Source organism: Heliangelus exortis, chromosome 19 (genome assembly GCF_036169615.1).
Source record: "Heliangelus exortis chromosome 19, bHelExo1.hap1, whole genome shotgun sequence".
NCBI lineage: Eukaryota > Metazoa > Chordata > Aves > Apodiformes > Trochilidae > Heliangelus > Heliangelus exortis.
The window spans coordinates 3,537,193-3,558,155 of NC_092440.1; the positions used below are offsets into that span (position 1 = coordinate 3,537,193).

Consider the following 20,963-nt stretch of genomic DNA (forward strand, 5'->3'; position numbering starts at 1 on the left):
CCAAACTGATTTATCTTAATAAAAAATTCAAAATATTTAAATATTCTATGTTTTCACAGTTTTCTTCTTTCCATTGCAATTTTTAGCACCTTGTAAAGTTTAAACATCTTTCATAAATTATTTTTTTATCTTTTTGACGTACACACACTTAAGCTGTCACTTAGAGACAGTTGCTTGACAGTTCAAAGATGCTATTACAATCAATTGTAGGGAAAAGGTGTCTTTCACTGACAACTGGTATTTTTAAGACATTTGAAAAGAAAAAAAAATTAATTCTTTAGGTTCCAAGTTGGCACAATCAGTTTATCAGATCTTATGTATAAATAGTGTATAAATAGTTTAGTGAAAAGTAGCTACTGAAATCCAAACTGAATGTTTCATTCTAATTGAAAAATTAGCATCTTCTCAGTAAGTGCAAGTGAGCACTCCTACCTTTTACTCCTCCCTTTCTGAAACAACTGAGCAGAAAATCCAACTGCAGTTTGGAAAGATGAATGAGTTTTTCCAGTTGCTGCTACAAAGTGAAATAAAAACCATCAAAATACCCTTAAATAATGAAAGATCTTGGCTAAAATTAAAAAGTTAATAAAAAGGTTTGCTACTTACCCATAATTTTCTTTCCCGTATGTTGTGGAGCATCAGTTAGAATCCAAGGAAAAAAAAAACTGGTAAACCAAGATGGCCATGGTGAAGAGCTCAAGCAGCCATTCTTCACAGAAATTTGCCACAGCTTTCTTCCTGCCTGGCATGCTGAAGAGATTCCAGTACAACCACTGAGCTTTTTGTCACCTAACTGGTAGGAATGGCATACAACTTTGTACATGTTTCAGTGTACAAAAGCCTCTGCACTGCATGACTTAACTGCTGTTCCTGTTATTCCAAAACACAGCTAATTTGATACAGGTGCAGCTAAGACCAGTGCTGAGACTACCAAATCCTTAAAATGATTTAGCTGAGTTTTTAACTCTTTCAGTCAGTCCAAATACATAGTTTTAAGAGTTAAAGGAAAATAAACAGGTAAAGTTGACTTAGGCTGCTAGCAATCATCCTTGAGATCCTGTAGGATCCTGAGATTAAGAAGCCTAGAAAATAGCAGATTTTTGTATAGGGGGGAAGGAAAGATAGTCTAGAATTACTGACCAGATCTTAAGACAGTAAATCAAGTTATTTCCACCCAAAAGATAAGGGAGAGGGTGTAAGAGAAAAGCAAAAGATAAAACTTTTAATGTTTAAAACTATTTTAGTGGACTGGGCATTGAATGTCACACAGCAGTCCCATAAGTAACATACAGACTCAATTAAGCTACTTTAAGGGCTATCCACCAGCATTGGTTGGAATTGTCTGCTCACAGTACTCATAGCTTACTGGCAATCAATATGCAGCAACTGGCTTTCTACAGTGAATTAATCCAGTTCTGGTGCTGCTCAATATTTTCAGTAATTATCTGCACACGGGGACAGACAATACATTTTTTTTAATCAATACATAATAGAAAGCAGAAAAGATATGCAGGTATTTTGGAAGGCAAAATTAGAATTAAAAACCACCTTCAGAAAACAGATAAACATTATGAAACAGAATGTTATTTCAGTAATATCAACTCAAAAGTAATGCAGGTTTTTGGGTTTTTTTTTTTTAGAAATAGCCAATGCATAAATATGAAATAGAAAATAAATAGTGAGAACAGGTTTGTAGCTTGGCTTGCTGTCTAATCACAAACCAATGTGCCAACAACACTATGTGCCCTTGTGTTGGTATAGACACCAGTGTGTTATGTAGGGCTTGCAAAGCAGTGATCCCCTCTAGAAGATATGGTCCAGCAATGGACACCACAGGTAAATATGAACCAGAATGGAACAGACATGAAGTACAGCAATACTACTTTAGAAAACATGAAAATGTATGAGAAAAGACTTACAAAATCTAAACTTGCTTTATACAAGGCTGAGAACACTGAAGTGATGATGTGGTTGCTGCAAAAATGAACTATTTTCAGTACCTGTGGAAATAGGACAAGCAGCAATGTTCTCACATAGTATCAAGGAGGGTTACTTTTTTATCAAGCAACATAACAGGTAGATTTATTTTTTTTAACAGGTATATGTGTGGTGAGAGAAAGATCAAATCCTGCTTTGTCAGAGCAGTACAAATCAATGACCAATAACCAATATCCACTGACCAAAAATATCTAACTTGGAAATGCCAAGTATTTTATGAAGCCTGTGTCATCATAAAAAAAGAGGACTTTTCACAAGCTGGATTTCTAAAAAGCTGTGTGTAGTCCAAGATACTTCGGAAATTAGTAAGAGCAATTAGTAACAAATTTCATTAAATGTCAGTTTCTAGCTTGGATTTAAACCCTGGCTCGTGTCAGTTCTGCAAAAGGTTTTTATAGATTGCAGCACTACCCACTCTACAAACTGTATGCCCTAGAAAAAGCAGGTCCAAAAACTAAGCCACATTATAAGTTTGTTGACAAATGAATCTATAAAAAGGAACAGTTTAGGCCAGAAGGATCAAAGTCAGAGCCTTTATTAAATGTTCCTTCCTTAAACAGACTGCAGTTAATCCCCCTTTTGCATTTGAGATTTCTAAGGCTATTTTAAATACTTTGTTTTACAGAGATTTTCAGTCTTCAGAACCGTCACAAGCAGCAAGTTAGCAGTACACAAAAACAATACACTTTAACTTTCACTGAGTTCTATTCCTGCCCCACAGGGTCCATGGAAAAGACCAACAAGACTTCTAGTACTGGAGTTTTTGCACAGACCCTGGGAAGGAAATAGGTGTCACCAGAGTTTGTGCCAGATGTGCTGTAGCCACATCTCCCAATTGGCCACAATTTACCAGCACTGATTAATATCGCTGTTTCTTGCGCATTATCAGTTTCAAAAAGGGGACCAAATTTTCAATTTTCAACTAATGTGGGTCTAATTAAGGCTATTCTGGTATATTTGATACTAAAATACTCTCTGTGAGTCCTTTTCGTGAAATCCCATCAGAATTAACATTTTCAAAAATGAAAACATTTAAAATAGGTGTTTTGAGTTGAAATGCTGATGCAGCGGTGGGTTCAGTGTTTTCTTGTCTTGTGGAGCTTTATTATCACGTCAGGATAGTGTCATCTATCTGTTCATCAGAGTCAGCCTGGCCAGCAAGCTTCTTCAGAGACCTCCTGCAGCTTTCATTAAGAAGCTCCAAGCTGGCAGCATCTAGAATCTTGGAAACAGACTGTGGAAGGAAGACAACAGCAATTACCAATGCCTTATGACTAAGACTAAATGTAAGTGCCTTAACAAGCTGCATTTATTTATAATCTTTAAAGCATACAGAAGTCCTTCATCTGGTTTTATGATTTCAGACATGGGAACTATCCAAGAGCAGCTAAGACTGAGGAAAGGGGTCTGGAAATGGCTGTTTCATGTAGCCCATCTTAAAATACTCTCTAGCAGCACTGATGCAGTAGGATTATACAGGTGACAAAAGCAATACCCAGCAGTCCCAGCTAAGGTAACTACAGCTCAGTAAGGTCTTACTGTGTTGTGAAAGCAAGGCTACTATGTAAAACATGGGAGGTATGTTAAGCACCTTGATTTTCAGTAAAAAATATACAGTATCAGTATGGATTATTTCTTCAAGGTTTAGCATGAGAATAGGGGTGAAGACCATTATTTCCTATGCAAATAGGAATGTCCCACTCTTATTTCCTAAGACACTGAGGCTCCAGGCAGCACTTAACCATACAGAGATGTGACACAGCCTTCTACCCATGATTATGACATTTTCTTCCATCTCATACCTCAAGCACTTCTTCACCTGCTCTCATCTTCAGCAGATTGACAATAGCTTGGTCACTGTAGGCTCTCACACTGGTGTTTTTGTCCTTCGTGTTGTCCAGAAGTGCTTTGAGAATTGGTTTTATTGTCTGAGGATCCAGTGAGGGAAGATGGTTTTTATTTGCCCACCAAATCATCTTTTCTGCAACTAACTTTATGTCACTGGATGAGTTCTGGAGACACTGAAGGGGACAAAAATGGACTTACAGTCAGATATACCAATGACAGGTATTTACAGCAGTAGTTCATCTTTTTTCATAGTTTAAGTATTTTAAACTCTAACAAGAAAAGCAAACAGCTTTCAACTCACAGGTACATAAGAGAAAAAAATTGTTACCAACAAGTTTGACTGAACTGTGTACCAGTGATATAAGTCAAACCTTTAAAAAACAAGACACCTTTTAAAAAACCAACCAAACAAAACAAACACTTCTAAAAATGTGGTTGACAGGGCCACATGCTCCTCTGATCTGCCTCAGGAAATGACAATGACCATGAAGTGTATCAGAAGCTGATAGTGTTAGCACTGTAAAGTACACTCAACAGCAACAGCCAAGTCGATTTCTGGTTGTATATAAGGTGCATTTCAACAGTGGGTTTAATTTTAAAATTAAAAAAAGTTGGGAGCTCTTCATTTTATATTTAATATCAATACATTTAAAACATGAAAGCCAACAGCTGCATTATTAATACTGTGATAAAGGCATTGTGACTATTATGATATCTTATAATATTGTGATGCAAATTAATACATAAATGCAGGTTTTAAAACAAAAGGTCTGCTTTGAAGAATGATGGCCTGTATCAATTAAATTGAAAAGAAATGTAAAATCTGAAGATTTTAACACATTTTTATTTACAATAAAAACAAGTGCTCCAGCACCATCACTCACTCTACCTTTGCTGATCTTTTCTAAGATGTTAAAACCTACTCTTGAGGTTCCAGTGTTCAAAATCCAGATCCTGTCTACCATGAGAGATACTTGTTGGGAGGAGGGTGGGGTAGGGGGGGTTGTGTGAGAGGAGGGGGAAACATGATGACAAAATAAAACTATCCACACAAAAAAACCCAAACCCAAGAACAACCAAGAAAGAAAGGATTTCTGAGGTAGAATATTTAGTGTTAACTTCAGGACTCTTTTATCTCAGTCTTTCAGAGCTGCTTCTTTCCAAAGCAGTGGAAGTTAAAAAAAAACCAACTGCAGCAAAACCAGCTAAGGTCAGAGTTGGCATTTGATGCATTTCTAACAAAGGCCCTTTGACCTGTAGCAACCTTAAAAAACTGATAACTCCTTCCCTGTCTTCTCTGCCAGCTGTTTGTTACTGCAAAGAAAAAAATTAATTTCTAAGAATCAAAACTGAAGTTTACCACAGAAAGATCAAAAGTCCAGTTTCCATATTAGAGGATAGCAATACTGCATTCACAACTGCAAAGCAGGCTGATAAAGTGTACTGTACTTCACTACAAAAAGAAATACTTAGCTATTCAGGGATCAGGAGATTTAAAGCTTCCCAAGATAAGACAACTGAGCTTTTGGTTTTCATGCTAGGCTGACATACAAAAATTTGATAAGAAAGCCACACATGAATTAGTTCAAAGATCCAGAAAACATGAGAATGGCCCCAGGTATTTATAAAGTCTTACCTTAATAAAGAGGCTGGAAAGTTTTGGAGGCAGGTTTCCCTCTTCTTCCATGTGGTATTTCATAAGAAAGCCCATCCCTCTGATGCCACTAACTGCAATAGGAATCTTCAATACAGAGACAAAAACTGGTATGAGTACAACAGAGTTCAGCAGCCTTTATAACTAGGTTTATGGTCTGAGGAGCTTTTGCAGAAGCATAAACCAATCTTTCAAGAAAACCGTAGCATGCAAATCAGAAAAACACTGATATGATGGAAACATCATAATGTGACTGTAAGTGACATGGAACAAGCTGGCAGGCCCCACAGAACCCCCAGGCTCCCTACACCAAAATCCAACATAGATTTAAAATCCTCCTAAAATGAAGTACTTAAATTTCTTGTAAACCTGGCCTGTGAATGAGAACTTTAGAGAAACTGAAGTGTAATTTCCTTACAGTTCAAGATTATTTAATCTTTGACTCCAGAGAGATCAGAACAGTCATGTAAATCTCACTATAGGACCCACATCTTGCCAAGGGAGAATCTTCAGATGGCTCTTGAGAATTCTGGCTCTGTTTCGTAACAGAGGAAACCTGCACACCTTTTAAAGCTACTCCCAAGAGTTGCAGGTGACAGAACTCCTCTGCTCTACGTAGCACTTACCCTGTCAGCAGTGGCATTGCTGAGGATCATCTCCTGAACACTGTTGTAGTACCTGGGGGAACACAGCCTGTCAGGAGTAACATTGACAGCCACAGAGAGAGCCAGGCTCCGGCCGTGTCTCACCATCCAGTCAACACCAGAGGTATCTGTGGCAAACGAAAGAGAGGAACAATAGCAAGGCTCCCACTGTCCAGTCCTCCTCATCTAAGAAGCTTTTTTCTGATTGTCAATTCACCTCCATAAAATAAAGTAACAAGCAGCATCTAAAGCAAGGCCTTGCTTCCTCCCAGAAAGCCATAGAGTGATAAATACAACACCTCTACCAGACAGGATCACCTTCTTCTGGGCAGACACAGAAAACCAGATGCAAATAAGTGATTGGATTATTCAACTCAGTCACTTCTGGGGGTCTCAGTAACACATAATCACCTCCACCCCACTTAGGAACTTGGAGCTTGGCATCAGAATTACATAAGCTTTGACTTTCTAATGAAAGTGTAAAATCCATCTGTAATTAGAAACCATCTAACAGATTCCATTCTCAATTCCATAGAGGAGAGTAATCCCATAGTACTCCAAATCACTAGGAGCTTCTACAGAAATGTATGGTTTTAACTAACTTAGAGGCAAATTAGTTACCAAAAGCATCTGGAGCCATCAGATGTGGTCTGCAATAAGCACAAGTTCATCTAAGATCACAGTGTCATTAAAAAAGGTGCAAGGTCCTTCCCCATCCACCCTGCCTGAACATCCTGTCACCTCCCAATCTCTCAGTGTCAGCACTAGCAATTGCTCAGCCATGCTAGTCCTTTCATCAACTCATCCAAAAACAAATCCAGGAAAAATTTATGGGTAACCCCAAATTACAACCACCAGCCTGTGGTGGTAAACCTGACTAGAGAGTCAGGTTTAAGATAAAGAGGAGGAACCAAAATAAATAAGCACATAGATTTCCCAAACCAACAGCTAAGAATGTCTCTTCCCCTGCTTTCAGAATCAGTTCAGTCACTGTGAACACAGCTTCACCTACCCAGTAAGTGCTGGTGGAGGACAGTACTGAGCTCCTCTTCTGACAGGAATGCACACAGCTCTGCCAAGCAGCCAGCTGAGGCCATGCGGGTGGCATCCTGACCAGGAGAGGAAGAAGAGTAACACTGGCTGAGCTCAATACACAGAGATGAGAGGCAAGAAGAACAAATGACAGAAGATGATAGGAAATAAAAAGAGAAGGAGGAAATAAATATTACTACTAGTATTTTGTTCCTACTACCTGTGGACTTCTGCCAGTTTGCAAGGGTTTTTGTACATAATGGAACTTAAAGTCAAATCCACAATCAAAAAAGCCAGCAGAGACTGAAAAAAGACCTTGCATAAATTCTGATTTGTTAAATGGGAAAGGCATAAAGATGAAAGAGAATGTTTGAAAATACATATTTACAAGAGTGATTCACATTCTAGAAGGTAAGCATTACTTCTAGCCATCTCTAGAGCTCATCTCTGCGATAAACTCCTCCCACTTTTAATTTAAAACTTCCAAGGTTTTGTTGTTTTGCCTTGATTATGTGGCCAATCCCAAAACTGCTCCTCTCCCTCCTGAAACTTAAGAGCTCAGTGGGAATTTCTCAGTTTTTCTGTTTCTAGCATCTTAATAGTTTCATGTCAATACTGCACAGAATAAAACATAAGGAAGAAATAACCAGTTAATTAATTTTAACCTCACAGGTGACAGCATTGCTGTCTGCCATACATTGAAGACCCTGTATGGAACTTGGAGAGCATCTTGGTTGTTGAAATATAATCTGCCCTTATCTAACAGATTTATCACAGTAAATTATAAACCCCACCTGAGAGCCTACAAACACACCTATGTGCATATAGTGAAAGTATTACAGGTTTTCTCCAAGATAAAATGCCAATCCTAACTTCAGAGCTACCTCAGAAACATTGGTGAGGAGCTGCAGGTCAGACCCACATACATGGTTGCTGAGGAAACATTCAAATCTCATAGATTTTCACAGGTACCAGTGACTGACATCTCTAATTCTTGCACCTGGCTCTCAGGTAACACACTAGAAGGCTCCATGAAAATCAATTTTACAGACTGTGTTCAATTTAGTGAGTAATGTCCAACCACATACTTCTTTTATGTATGTTTCTTTTACTCTGTCATTAGTAATTTCCCCTGGAAGTTATTTTAGAAAATAATTATACTAGAAAGTTCACAGCAGGGATCCTTTGCAGCTGGCTGGAGAAGTACCTCATCATGTCCCAGCATCCCTAGAAGCAGCGTGCTGATATTCTTCCTAATTGCAGCATCTACTTTTGCACCAGCTCCTCGTGTTACAAAGCGCAGAGCTTGCAGCATTGTGTCCCTAGAAGTGATCACAATACAGTCAGACAATGCCTGTCCCTTCACCCCCAAGGAAGACACTGAGCTCTGGATACCTGTAACCATTCTTCACGCAGCAGTTACACTGATGTGCCTCACAATTCAGGAGACTGATACTCTCTGCACTGCTGGCGACTCCATGCTAGAGAATATTTCCACAATTGTGTGCTTGTGTCCATCTCTTACAATACAAATATTTTCTGACCATTCAGACATTTTAAAAATTCTCAAATCAGGAAGTTAATTTCTTGGGGATCTGTGCACTCAGGATACAAGAACAGCTGCATTACTTCAGGTCAGATTGACAACTGATACAGTCCTGTATCTGACAGTAAGCAGCTGAGGGGTGTGCAGGAGAGAGAACTGGGCAGATGCTTCCCCTGACAGACTGTCACAGCTTAGCTTCTGACCCAACAAGTCCCCAACACCCACCTTCTTTGTTTTAGAAACCTTGAATAAGAGTCAACTGCTTTCACTAGGAAGTAAATCTTACCCTCAGAATTAAGGGGGTGAGAAGCAATACTACACAAATAGCTGTAATAGTTTTGTTCCTCGTTCTTTAATCCTTGCTGGTGAAGGATGAAAGCCAGAAGGTCTGAGGTACCACCTATTGCTTACCTGATGGCAGAGTCATCACTGGAACGGATTCCATTCAGTAGCTCTGTGAAGAGAGGATCCACTTTTACATGGATGATGATGAGTTTTCCCAGAGCATCAGCAGCTTTAAGGCGAACAGCACGGTTTGAGTCTTGCAGAGCTTTGGTGAAGGTTGTTTGCAACTGGGGCAAAAATGGTTTCAGGGCAATCTCAACCTATACCAGAGATGAAAGAAGAGAAGGTGGTGCAGTCAGCTCTGAAACAGTGGCCAGAAATCAAAGCCTGAAAATAGCATGATCTCTTCTAGAGCTGTCGGCTAGCCCTGACTGAGATCTAACATTACTAAATAGGAAAAATCATGAAACTAAAAGAAAACCCCCTTAATTCAGTTCAAATACATCATCTTTGGAATTAGCATTTCACAAAAATGGTGGACACACAAATTATTACATTTTAGCTTTTAATAATTTAAAGTGTTATCATCATTTAGCAATATGAAGTCCAGAAACTGAAGCGCTGGGGGCTTTTTTGGTAGGCCAGAAGCTGCTGAAAAATACAACCCTGCTACAGTGCCATTCCTAAATATCAGCTGTACAGCAGCAGGCATCCCTCCTGTATTTGCATGAACAGCAACATGTATTTCTCCAGATTACCATGGAAATACTTACAAACCATAGTCAACTATTTTAATCTTACCTTGGCTAAAAGAAGACTTAATGTTTCAAGCAGAGCCACCTTGACATTCCAGCTGAACCGATCTCCCAAAATCCGAATAAGTGGCCCAGTAATGCTCACCACAGATGGTTTGAGAGCTTCAGCAGAAGTCAGCTTAATAACCAGCCCTAAGGCCTTTGCTGCCTCCTCCTTCTGCTCTGGATTACCAGTTAAAACACCTTCCCGCAGCACCACGAGTATGCAAGTCACTCCCTGTCATGAAAATCGAATAAGAAATCTTAAAAGCTAGGACACAAAAAACATGTACTTTATTTTTAATTCTGTTATACACCAGATGCACAACTTCTATAATTTTTCTCCATTTCCTGTTGATCTTTGGCTGCCTGCTTCCACATTTACAGAGCCACTTTTATTTGGTTTGATTTCATGCATCTATGCCTTACTGCGCCAGTTGCTATGAGAAAAACGGTGGCAGCTCAGGGAATTTTTAAACCCGAGAAATTTGGCACAGAAGTCCAGTTCACTCCCCCACAGAAAGCAGCCAGGGACCATGACATACATACATAACAGAACTGTCAAAGATTTTGTTACAAGAGAAACCTTCTGCAGGGCAACTCAACAGCAGCAGTAACCTAGAAAAAGTCTCTCCAACATATCAAAGGGGTTTGGAATGCCCCGACAGCCACTGTTGCTTATAGCTGTAAAGTCATATCAATTAGCTCCTCCAAAAAGGGGAGGTATTAAGGCTGTGACAAATCCATGCTCATCCTGATCCTTTACCTTCTTAGGAATACAGAATCCTGGCACGTGCTCGCCCTTGGCCTCATTCCCTACAATCCGGATATCCTTGTGCAGGTCCTCTATGAGAGCAAGTTGGTTCCCAGCATCTAATTTCTGCAGGAGAAAGGGGTAAGACAAAGATGAGGCAACATGGTAAGCAGCTGTTCTTTGTGAATTCTTCTCAGGTGTGTCAAGAGAAGACACCTGTTTCCTGCCCCCTCACTCACAAAGCCAAGGTCAAACTCGTCTCACAACTCTCAAAACTTTGCAGGATTTGCAAACGTAAGTGTAGTTTACCACCAAAACAGAAGGTTTCATTTAGGCAGTATTTTACCAGCTAGCCCTTTTTTCTCCTTTTCAGGCATTATCCCTGGAACCCTTTGAAGCTGTCTCTCACCTTGGTGATGGAATTAAGTGCATCCCAGCTTTCATTCAGAACCACAGGGCTGGTGTCATTGAACAGGCGTATCAAGCCTGACACCAAGCTCCTCAGATGACCAGTGTAGTCTGCTTTTGTCTTGGAGCAGTAGATGTTCAGGATGACAGCTGCTGCCTGTCGCATTCCCAGCTCAGGGCTGCGGGTAGCTTCTAGCAAATCTTCAGTTATAATTCTCTGTCCAACATCATCTTCCACAGAGAGAATTACAGACTGGCAGTTTGCCATCTCCTAAAGAGTTTAAATTCACTTTGTTAACTCTCAAATAAAAAGAAGCCAAATTTAGCCCTAGGTTTCCCCATGTTATTCACACCATTATCTCCTACAGAAATATTACAACATACCCCACTAGCTAATTGTCTCTCATTAATTAGCAGGTCATATCATTATTAAAGGCTTGATTCAGTCCTGGAGCAGAGACAGGGATATAACCAGTCTCAAAACGTATCAAGCAACTAAACTCTGCTGAACTGATGGCTGCACAGGTTGCTCTCCAGCTGCAGAAGGGCTAATTTGCAGAAATTAGAGTAGTTCAGTGTCCTCCATCTTACCCATCAGAGACTGTGGGTCTTGTCAGATAATATTTTTTTGATTTAAGTAGTTTAATGCTGTACCATCATAACACTAATTACAAGCATGTCTGTGGGTGCATCAGAGATCTCCAGGCACACCCGGGGCTAGAAGCTGAGCTAATGGGCACCTACAGCAGACAGACAAGAGGACTTTGTCACTCACATTCCCAGTTCACTAATTTATGCACATGCCTATCCACAATCACAACTCCAGGATGTTCTGTGGAGTCCAAACACCCGATGTTTTGGAAAGCAGTGAGGAGTGCTGCATGCAAAACAGGAGACTTCCTCCTGTCAGCCCTTTAATTTCTCAGTCTTCTATCCCAAGAAAAAATACAAAGTTAACTCCGGCAGTTCTCCAAGAATAAGTAAACTGAGAATTATATCTTGTTGCAGGTCAAAGAGACTTTTATATGGATACAAATAGATTTGGAAGGCTAACAATATGCCACCAGGCAAAAAGACTCATCCTGAGGAACCTAATGGACTGAATTAAAACATGCAATCTGTGACTCTAGAGAACACAGATACTGTGCAAGGTGGGAAACCCAAAGCTCCATCTTCCAGCAGCCTGTCACAACAAAGAGCTGAGCTCTGCTACTTGCCAATTGCTCTTCACTGGTTCCCAGTTTCTCCTTCAGTGCAGACATCATAGCAGGCAGGATCACACTCAAGTGCCGTGTCAGGGCATCCCCTGCCACTGCAGAAAGGAAAGCTAGCACACGGGTGTTCACAGGGGGGGTAGTCAGCTAGAGAAAAACAGCAACAAAAAATGAGACAAGCAGAAAGCTGTTCAGAAGAACATCACTTCATCTACAGCATGAAAACTTTCTAACTATAAATGCATCACAACCCAAATGACAACTTTTTGAGCATAAAATAAGAAGAAAATTTCAAATTCTTCCTTTTGGCGTCTGTGCAAAGAAAACTGGCAGCAAGCAGAGTAGAAAGCACAGTTCTGAAGTTTAAAAATTGTTTTCAACTGTACCTTTGGCACCAAATAAGGTAGCACCACACGGCTCTTGACAGCCATAACTTGTTTGAGACCATCCACAGCAAAGTCAGATGCCTCTTCATTATCCTACAGGGAAAGAGAAAGTTACAAACCTGAGAAATTACTTGTGACACACCAAGCTGACACTATTTCAAGTGACAATTTACTGTGTGATCATATAACCAGTACACAAGACCATCCCTGCCAATGGCTAGGATCATTCCACAGAGGAGACAATCTACCCCTGCAATCCTGCTTTTGCTTTCAGCTCCTTAGCAAAACCTGTCCCACAACATCATTCATCAAGTTGTTGACTAACAATGAGCAATGCTTACCAGCTGCTTCAGCAAAAATGGCAGGATATCTTCAAGAGCTTGGTGTCCAATTGTTGAGTGCAACTGTTCAAATGTTTTAGCTGCAGCCTCTCGGACTTCTTCCAGAGGGTCACAGAGTGCTTTTCTCACTGTAGGAACGAGGGACTCAGAGAAAAGCAGTACCTAAAAATGTAGAGATGAAATTACACAACGTCTAAAGCACAACAGACACATGCATCTCATTAAAATAGCAAAGAAAGCAGAATTTGGAACTAAATTGCAGTTTGCTCGAAATACAAGAAAAACAGGACTGATCAACAGAAAGAGCTGCAGTCTTCTGAGGCTAACTAGTGGATGATTTCTATTATTAAATCTCATAAAAGTCAGAACTGTGCAATGATCTAAATTTACTGACAGCTACAAATACACACATTTACCTGAAAAGAAACTCATGTTAGTTCTAAGCCCTGAATTCAGTCCATAAAAGCAGCCCAGCACTGGCTGTATTGTTCCATCTCATCTGCACTACCTACTCATCTGCATCATAACAGACATCCAGAAAACTGGAGATTTCACCTTCCACATTTAACTTACCGCATCCCTGCTGGTAGATTTCATTATCTCACTCAACCCAATGCAGACTCCTTGCCTCTCATCACTCTTGTCTGACCTCAGTCCATCTTCCAGAATAGGAATAATTTCAGGAAGGATCTTCTCTCCTAACTTTCGGACAAGGTCTCCTAATGTCCGTGCTGCAACCTGTCCCCCAAAAATGTATTGATTATTTTTCCTGTTTTAAAAAGTTTAAGAAGGTGAACTGTGAGCAAATGTTCACTTTAGGCCATAAATTACTGTTCACAGTAGAGACAGATTAGTAGGAATGGAAATATTACTATTCCAAGTAACCACAGAAAAATAGTTTTACTGTCATCACAATCACCTTCAGCAATGAGAGAACTCAGACAGACTCAGGCACAGAACAGTTAAATTAATGACAGCATTAGAGTGATTTATAGAAAATAATTATCCCGTGTTCTTCAGGAATCAGTTTACATGGTCACCTGCAGGAACAGGAAGGCATTGCTCAGTTTCTCACCGTTCGTTTATCCGCACAGGTACTGGCCAAGAATTTCAGCAGGAGCCCAAAGAGCGTGGGCAAAATTTCACGCAAAGTGCGAGGAGTGTTTGAGACTACAATCTTCCAGACGTGTAAGGAGGCCTGACGTACCACCAGCTGGGTGTCTGACCGGCCCATGTACAGCCCTGCCAGCACCCTGTTCCTCCTCTCCACACCAAGAGCATTAATGATAGCCTGGAAAGAAACAGCAGAAAACTGTATTACCCACTCCCAAAATTTATAAAAAGAAAAAAAAATACGATAACTCGTCATGTCTTTCCAGCAGGACTTCCATGCTGATTAAAAAAAAATAAAATAAAATACAGGCACAACAGACAAAACCGGCTTTACCTTGTTTGACTGCGCTGTTCCAAAGTTGTCATCCTCTGAGGCAGTTTCTGTGGTCATTTTTCCAGTGACTCCTGAGATATGAAACAGAAGATCTCCAAGGAGCTGAACTGAGCTAAACCTGGCAACAGGAGCAAGTCAAGTGTTACAAACAGGGTATTCAGGTGGTACCTGTCCAAGAGTGACAGCATATCAAATGCAGACAGGAGCAAAATGCACAGTGAAGATCTGGTCAGCACCAAAATGCTGCATGGGCTGACACACGAGATCAGTTTGCCTATGTGACTGAGAAGCAGCATGCTTCCTTTGCAAGGGAAGGAATGGATTCCAAACTGGAAGAGGTTGAGAGAACTCTGGAATCAAAGCAATGAATTGGGGAATATCCTGGACTCTAAAAAGGAACAAGACATCAGCAGTATCTGTCTCAACTCAAAAGACATTCACCTGGAATAAGTGCACTCATAAGCACTCAGCTGACACAAGCCTTTTAACACAACTTGTTTTTGAGCAGTTCTTATTAGCTGTGAGTGCCCGACTGCACACTTACATACACAGGAGAATGACTTACTCAGCATTTTGAAAAATGAAAAAGAATATATAAGAGCTAAATATTGTCACATCAACTGCCTTGGCAGTATTTTTCTGAATCACTACCAGAATGAATAATCTAGTAGGAATGCTTTGCAGGTACCAAGAAACTTGATACAGGGCTGGCAGGGCTTTGCAGACTCAGTGCTATAAAGCATCGTATGGAAATTAACAAGCTAAAAGAGAGACTTGATTTTGCTTCCCAGGAGGAACAACATAATAGTCTGAATCCAAACATGGAAGAGAACAATCTGTGGATAAGACTGTTATCCCTCACCTTATCCTCCACAAGTCATCAAATAGGCCATCCTCAAGCTGTGGCAGGAGAAGGGCAATGGCAGTCTCAGCGTACATACTTATGATTCTCTGGCCAGCGCGCAGGGCAGTGTCCCGCACAAACTCATTCTCATCTGCCAGTGCCTGAACAGAGAGAGAAATGTGTCTCTGAAGATATTTTTCTTTTCAGCACAATATACAAAACCAACAGGAGAGAAACAAAAGGATGTTTTTTCTCTCAGCCAGGAAAAGTAAATGAACTAGAGTTGTGAACACACAAGGTGATTTCAAGAAATTACTGGTGACTACAAAAATAAGACAGCAAGAAAGTAACTTGAAAGAAGAAATGGTATTTTCAATTCTTTTGTATTTTATCTAGTCCAGCAAAGCTGGACAAGTCTCTGCATGTCTCACAATTACTATAGTTGACACACAAAATACTCCAGGAGCCTTCTTTTTATCCTCTAATAAAAAAGCCTCTTCAAGCCTTAATACATACCTTAAGGATACAAGGAATGATGGGACCAACATAGGGAGTGAACTTGTCTCCAAAGGTAATTGGCAGATAGTTGAACATCATAATATAACCATCTCGTACATGTGGAGCAATATCCACTTTACTGGCAGTAGCTACAATCTCTGGCATAAGTTTCTCCAGCTTTTCAACCCCCAAACCAGCCATAACTTCAGCCAGACCTGGGGAAAAAAGCAGGTAACATAACTGATGAACACAAGAAAGAACAAGCTGATCTGATTTAACAGGAGAAAGCCTGAGCTCAGTATTCAGACACAGTTGCCCTCACCTTGAGCAGCACCAGAACGATCCACTGAGCTCTGCTCATATGTCAGTGTCTCCAACAGCCATGGCAACAAATCCTCAAAGCACGATTCCCCCATCCCCTTCACCATGGCTCCCAGCGCCTTTGCAGACACCGTGCGCACCTAGCGGAGAGAAGGAACAGGGGCTTGCAACATCCAGCCAGAGTTACTAAGAGAGATGTGTCAGCCTGATTCAGGTCTAAAAAAGCCTAAGACAAAGCGTAACCCAGGGCACTGAAACATAAATTGTATTTGTACAGAAGACTTTACCTCGGGTACAGGATCTAATAGAGATGCCTTCAGTCCAGGAGTCACACTGGGTAGGTAAGGAGCCAGATCCTGAAAACAAAGAGCCAAAGAGTAAGAGAAATGAGAAAGAAAACTAAGTCACCTTCACATAAAGGGCATTCAGCCCCTTATTATTAGCATTCACCCATAATACCCTTAGAGGTTAATCAGATGCTTTCACAATCCTGCAAATAAGCACACTGAATTGCTCTGCAAGCCCAAGAAACCTTTTTGCTGCTCCCCCACAACATAGCACTTTGTATTTAAGGGAAATCCAACTCTTAACATTTACACAAGATTTAAAGGTAGAGATTATCAGCACAAGAACTTATCAGTTATTTAGACCACAGTGGGTTCTACAAATATTTTTCAAACATTTGTAAGCAGCTGATCCGTTGTTTCACTGGTACTAGTTTTGCTTGTTTGTTAAAGTATTTCTTACATGGTAAATATTGTAACATCTTTTTGCAGAGATAAATTTGGTAATAATAAGATGACCAAAGTACAAAGGTGGCAGTCTTAAGGACCTGAGCATTGTCACTATCCTTACAGCCCTTATCTGTTCATTTACATACATTTAATTAAAGAAGATGTGTGGATTCTAACATTGTCTGCCCTAGCAGCAAAATCTCCAAACTAAATAAATTCTCTCAAGTGCTTTCTCTGTTATATTGTACACAGTAAATACAGCACACATTAAAGAGCTTTTTTAGCAACATACCTTCTGATCAGTCAGAGAGTACATGTTCCCAATGATCTGGGCAGCCATTTTCCTGGTGTCTGTGGAACGATCTTGAAAAGCTCTCTGAACAATTGGCATGATCAGGGCTAAGGATGGAGCATCAATGAAATGGACAAATTTGGTATCCAGGAGAGTCTGCAGACACTTCTGGGTCTTCCTGGAGGGGTCAGTGAGAGCATCCAACAGAACTGGAGCGATTGCTGAACATTTTTAAAAAGCAGAGAAAAGACTTGATTTGTACATTAAACACAAATGCCTATCAGGGTGAGCAAATGTTCTCCTGTGGCATGTTCTAGATCTTTCCACAGAAACTAAAAGCACAGAAACACCCAAAGCCTATTAACATTAGCTGTCAAAATGGACAAGAGCATTCAGTTAGCCTTAAAGCAGACAGCTGCTTTTAAACTTCTGTGTTTAACTTTTCTAGAAGTAGTTTAGTTTCTACAGAGGTTTGGATTTGATCCTAAACACAGTGAACATAAACCTTGCTATTATAAACCACAGTCATGCCAGGACCATTCTTGGTGTAAGAGATGCAGACAGTTCTTACCCAGGATCTCTGGATTCCTGATGACAGACCCAATCTGCCTCAGAGCTTGCTGCCCTGCATTCTGCACCTTCACGTGGGAATCCGTGAGCACTTCAGTAAGTTTTGGCACAATATTGGGTAAGCAGGAAGAGAGCTGTTTAGGAGCACAATATGCCATAGCTCCCAGGAGCTCCACGGATCCTGGGTGTGATGTACACCAAAAGAAAGAAAGAAAAAACAAAACAAAACAAAATTTATGACATTAAGAAGAGCTACTAGAAGATGATCACATTTATCTCAAATTCCAATCTACAAGTGGTATGACCAGTCAAAGAACACACATGTGATGCTGAAATGCATTAAGCCACTCTATGCCAATATAAGAAACTAAAAACTACTTTGTTGTTTTATCAGGAAAAAGAAGGGAGGGAAGAAAACTTCCAGCTCTGGAGTACTTCTAGATAAATGAGGGGCAAAAGGTGCCCCTTGAATCTGCTGAAGGGAAAGGAGTTGCTCAATTCTGTCAGGGAACAGATTTAGATCTCAAAAGCTCTAAATGCCACAGTCTCCTTATGAGACAATAAGCTACCACAAGTATCTGTAGGGACGAAGGAATAAACAAGGGGAATGACAGAAAAGGGAACTGTGAGTTACTCTCAATCATGTCAGTCAGCTATTGGTCCGTACCAGCTTTGGTTCTCCAAGATTCCTCTTCTAGTGCTGCAAGAAGTGATGGCAAAACCAGCTTCACTCCATGAGTACTCAAATTGCTCATCACAGCTTTGGCACAGTCATCTGCAGCCTCCAAGGAAAAGAGAACATTCACAAGCTGTCACAATGCATGTTTTTTCCTTCCTCAGAGACTCAATGGGAACAAAGCCTTCACATAAAACAATGTCTGAGTACAATGATGCAGATAGCCAAGCAGCTCTCAATTAATGGCCAATTCACTGAGATGCTTCCAGTTATTAAGATCAAATTGTATTCTCAAGAGATGCACCTACTCTCTCAATTTGCCTAGTTATAAAAAATATTCATATCCATTCCATTTCAGTTTCCTTTTAACACTGTTCTTGGGAATTTAAAACATCTTACCTCTCGCACATACTGGTTCCCATCTCCAAAGCAAAGAAGCAAGTGAGGTAGCACATGAACCACATAGGGCTCAAAGAGCTTTCCAAGCATGCTGCAGAGCATCTCAAAGGCAAACAGAGCTCCTAAATAAAACAACCAAAAAGGACAGAGGAAAATACATCTTTGTTTAAAGGGGATGGAAAGGGAAGACAGAATTTGCTGAATAGCTATAGAATTTCTCCAAAAGCTCTCAAACTGCAAAGTGTCTTGCCTTCTAGAACTTGTGGCTAGTGTTGTGGTAGGATGTCTGGTCTCAGAAAGGACAAGAAGCAGCCCAGTAGCATTAAAAACATTTAACAGTCCTGAGGTCCCAGCTTAGGTAGGCAGAAATAAGGACTAGAAACATCCAGCAGCAAAAGGAACAAGTAGGCTTTGAAAGCCCCTCTGGACCAGCTGGAGCCAAACATGCACAGTCTCACAGAAAGCAGGAGCCCACCCTGCAACACCTGCCTTTGAAAACTGGAGGGACAGGCACCCAGAATGTTGTCTAAAACCAGAAACCCTTCCTCCACCATAATGCAAAGAGCAGTTGCAGTGGTCTATATACTATCAACGGTCTCATTGGCTCCCCCTTTCCTTCTCTGCAAACTTTAGTAAAACAAATGCGGATTAACCAAGCACAGGGGTTCAGATTACATTTGATCTGACCTTAGTGGCAACAGGAACAAGAGAAACTGGAAGTATTTGGAGGGAAAAGCCATCCCGTACCCTCACGCCGACGGAAGTTCTTCTTGTCCTGGATAGCATCAGTCAGTGTGGTCATCATCTCCTGCTGCTTGAGAGAGAGGATGCCAAGGCCTTTCACCAGGCCTGCCAGCCCGTACGCTGCACCTTTGCGCTCAGCATACTTATCAGACTCTAAAAGCAGCTGCATTAGCTTCTGTATCATTCCTCCTGCATCCTCCTTAATTGCAGGCACCAGAGGTGGTAAACAGCTTGCTACTGACTCTTGAACCTGGAAAACAACCCACCAGCTATTAGATCACAAGATACTCATCACCAACATAACCTCCCTTTGACTGCCCCCACAATGACAGTTTTCTGTCACCAGAGTCGTTTTTCATTGCTCTGATATTCCCCAAAGTATCACAGCATTAACCTGCCTCTGCATGAAACACGAAGCTCTTCCAAGAAGACACCTACCTGCTGAGATGGTGTGGACAAGGCTGCTATCAGTTTGCCAACAATTGGTTTTACTTTAGGGTCACTCTTGTCCAGATGTTTTGCCAGTGAACCCATCAGAATAACCACGCTCTGCCTGACAGCATCATAACTGGCATCATTAGGAGCATTTTTCAGGAATTCTTCAAACACTGGCAAGAGAGAGTTAACATTGTCCTGAAAAACAAAACCACAGAACTTGCCACTAGAGTCGACTCAGAATGAGATCTGCTATGCTCAGTGGACTTTTTTGTTCTGCTTTGAGCCAACAAACTGAACAATCACACTGTATTTACAGTTCATTAACTGTGTCACATCACATAAAACCTTGTGCCATCCTGACAAGCAACAAGTATTTTCTGCTAGAAAGAAGTTAGCTTTTTCAAATTAGATCCCCCAAACCTGCCAGCGTGATGCTTCTGCCAGAAGCAACACAAGGTACTAGGCAAGACTGCCATGCAGTCATGCCATGGCATCAGTGCCTGCTCCATGTGCAAAGGGAGAGCAGAAAGATAAAATTGCATTGCTTTTCAAAGAAACAGAAGGAAGCAGTGAATTATATGAAAACACTGTAATTGTCTTGTGCTTAACAGGAGCACAGAGGGCTGCTCAGAAGAGGTGACTTGCATGGATCAGGAAATGAGAAGCTGAGCAATTTACACCCTGCATGCCTTGTCTTCCCCCATCTCACACTGCTGGAAAAAGGCTGACAGTGAGGAGAAGGATCGTTCTCTTTTCTCCGAAAAACTTCAGCTGTTTTCAGTTTAATTAGCCAATAATCAGCAAGCTTTTGTGTTTTGCTTTGCATGAGGCCTGAAAGGGAAAATTCACCTTCCCACAACTAAAAGATCTGTGGTCTGGTTTTAATTCTACTACTCTAGTTCTATAGGGTTTTAGCTCCAGTTTATTCAGCATTATCTCTTCTTTGCTGGAAAAAACCCCAGACCCCTACACTTAGCCAACACTTGTCACCAACAGAACAATTCCAGACACACAAAAATTCTTACTACATGAAAATTATTAGCTATTACAACTAACAGCAACCTCTAAGAAAAAAATCTGTGGGTGCCAGCACAGT

At 40.7% G+C, this 20,963-nt stretch overlaps 1 protein-coding gene across 2 annotated transcripts in view; it reads right to left on the reverse strand.

The window, feature by feature from the left end:
- Window positions 1–2,517: 2,517 nt before the first annotated feature.
- Window positions 2,518–20,963, reverse strand: part of GCN1 (GCN1 activator of EIF2AK4) — a 41,151-nt gene continuing 22,705 nt past the window's right edge. The window contains exons 33-58 of one of the 2 annotated variants that reach the window (XR_011729702.1): window positions 19,868–20,062; window positions 19,433–19,679; window positions 18,686–18,807; window positions 18,278–18,392; window positions 17,612–17,791; window positions 17,041–17,261; window positions 16,302–16,370; window positions 16,016–16,154; window positions 15,712–15,908; window positions 15,214–15,356; window positions 14,352–14,469; window positions 13,980–14,195; window positions 13,478–13,642; window positions 12,905–13,066; window positions 12,564–12,656; window positions 12,177–12,324; window positions 10,965–11,231; window positions 10,568–10,681; window positions 9,809–10,039; window positions 9,134–9,327; window positions 8,384–8,498; window positions 7,157–7,253; window positions 6,127–6,272; window positions 5,483–5,587; window positions 3,801–4,019; window positions 2,518–3,232 (exon numbers count right to left, since the gene is read on the reverse strand). Coding sequence is in view for 1 of the 2 variants with exons in the window: in XM_071763207.1 (XP_071619308.1) it covers window positions 3,107–3,232; window positions 3,801–4,019; window positions 5,483–5,587; window positions 6,127–6,272; window positions 7,157–7,253; window positions 8,384–8,498; window positions 9,134–9,327; window positions 9,809–10,039; window positions 10,568–10,681; window positions 10,965–11,234; window positions 12,181–12,324; window positions 12,564–12,656; window positions 12,905–13,066; window positions 13,478–13,642; window positions 13,980–14,195; window positions 14,352–14,469; window positions 15,214–15,356; window positions 15,712–15,908; window positions 16,016–16,154; window positions 16,302–16,370; window positions 17,041–17,261; window positions 17,612–17,791; window positions 18,278–18,392; window positions 18,686–18,807; window positions 19,433–19,679; window positions 19,868–20,062 (4,143 nt within the window). In the remaining variant the exon portion in view is untranslated. Of the gene's footprint in view, window positions 3,233–3,800; window positions 4,020–5,482; window positions 5,588–6,126; window positions 6,273–7,156; window positions 7,254–8,383; window positions 8,499–9,133; window positions 9,328–9,808; window positions 10,040–10,567; window positions 10,682–10,964; window positions 11,235–12,176; window positions 12,325–12,563; window positions 12,657–12,904; window positions 13,067–13,477; window positions 13,643–13,979; window positions 14,196–14,351; window positions 14,470–15,213; window positions 15,357–15,711; window positions 15,909–16,015; window positions 16,155–16,301; window positions 16,371–17,040; window positions 17,262–17,611; window positions 17,792–18,277; window positions 18,393–18,685; window positions 18,808–19,432; window positions 19,680–19,867; window positions 20,063–20,963 lie in introns of both variants that reach the window. The other variant, XM_071763207.1, reaches the window with a different exon arrangement.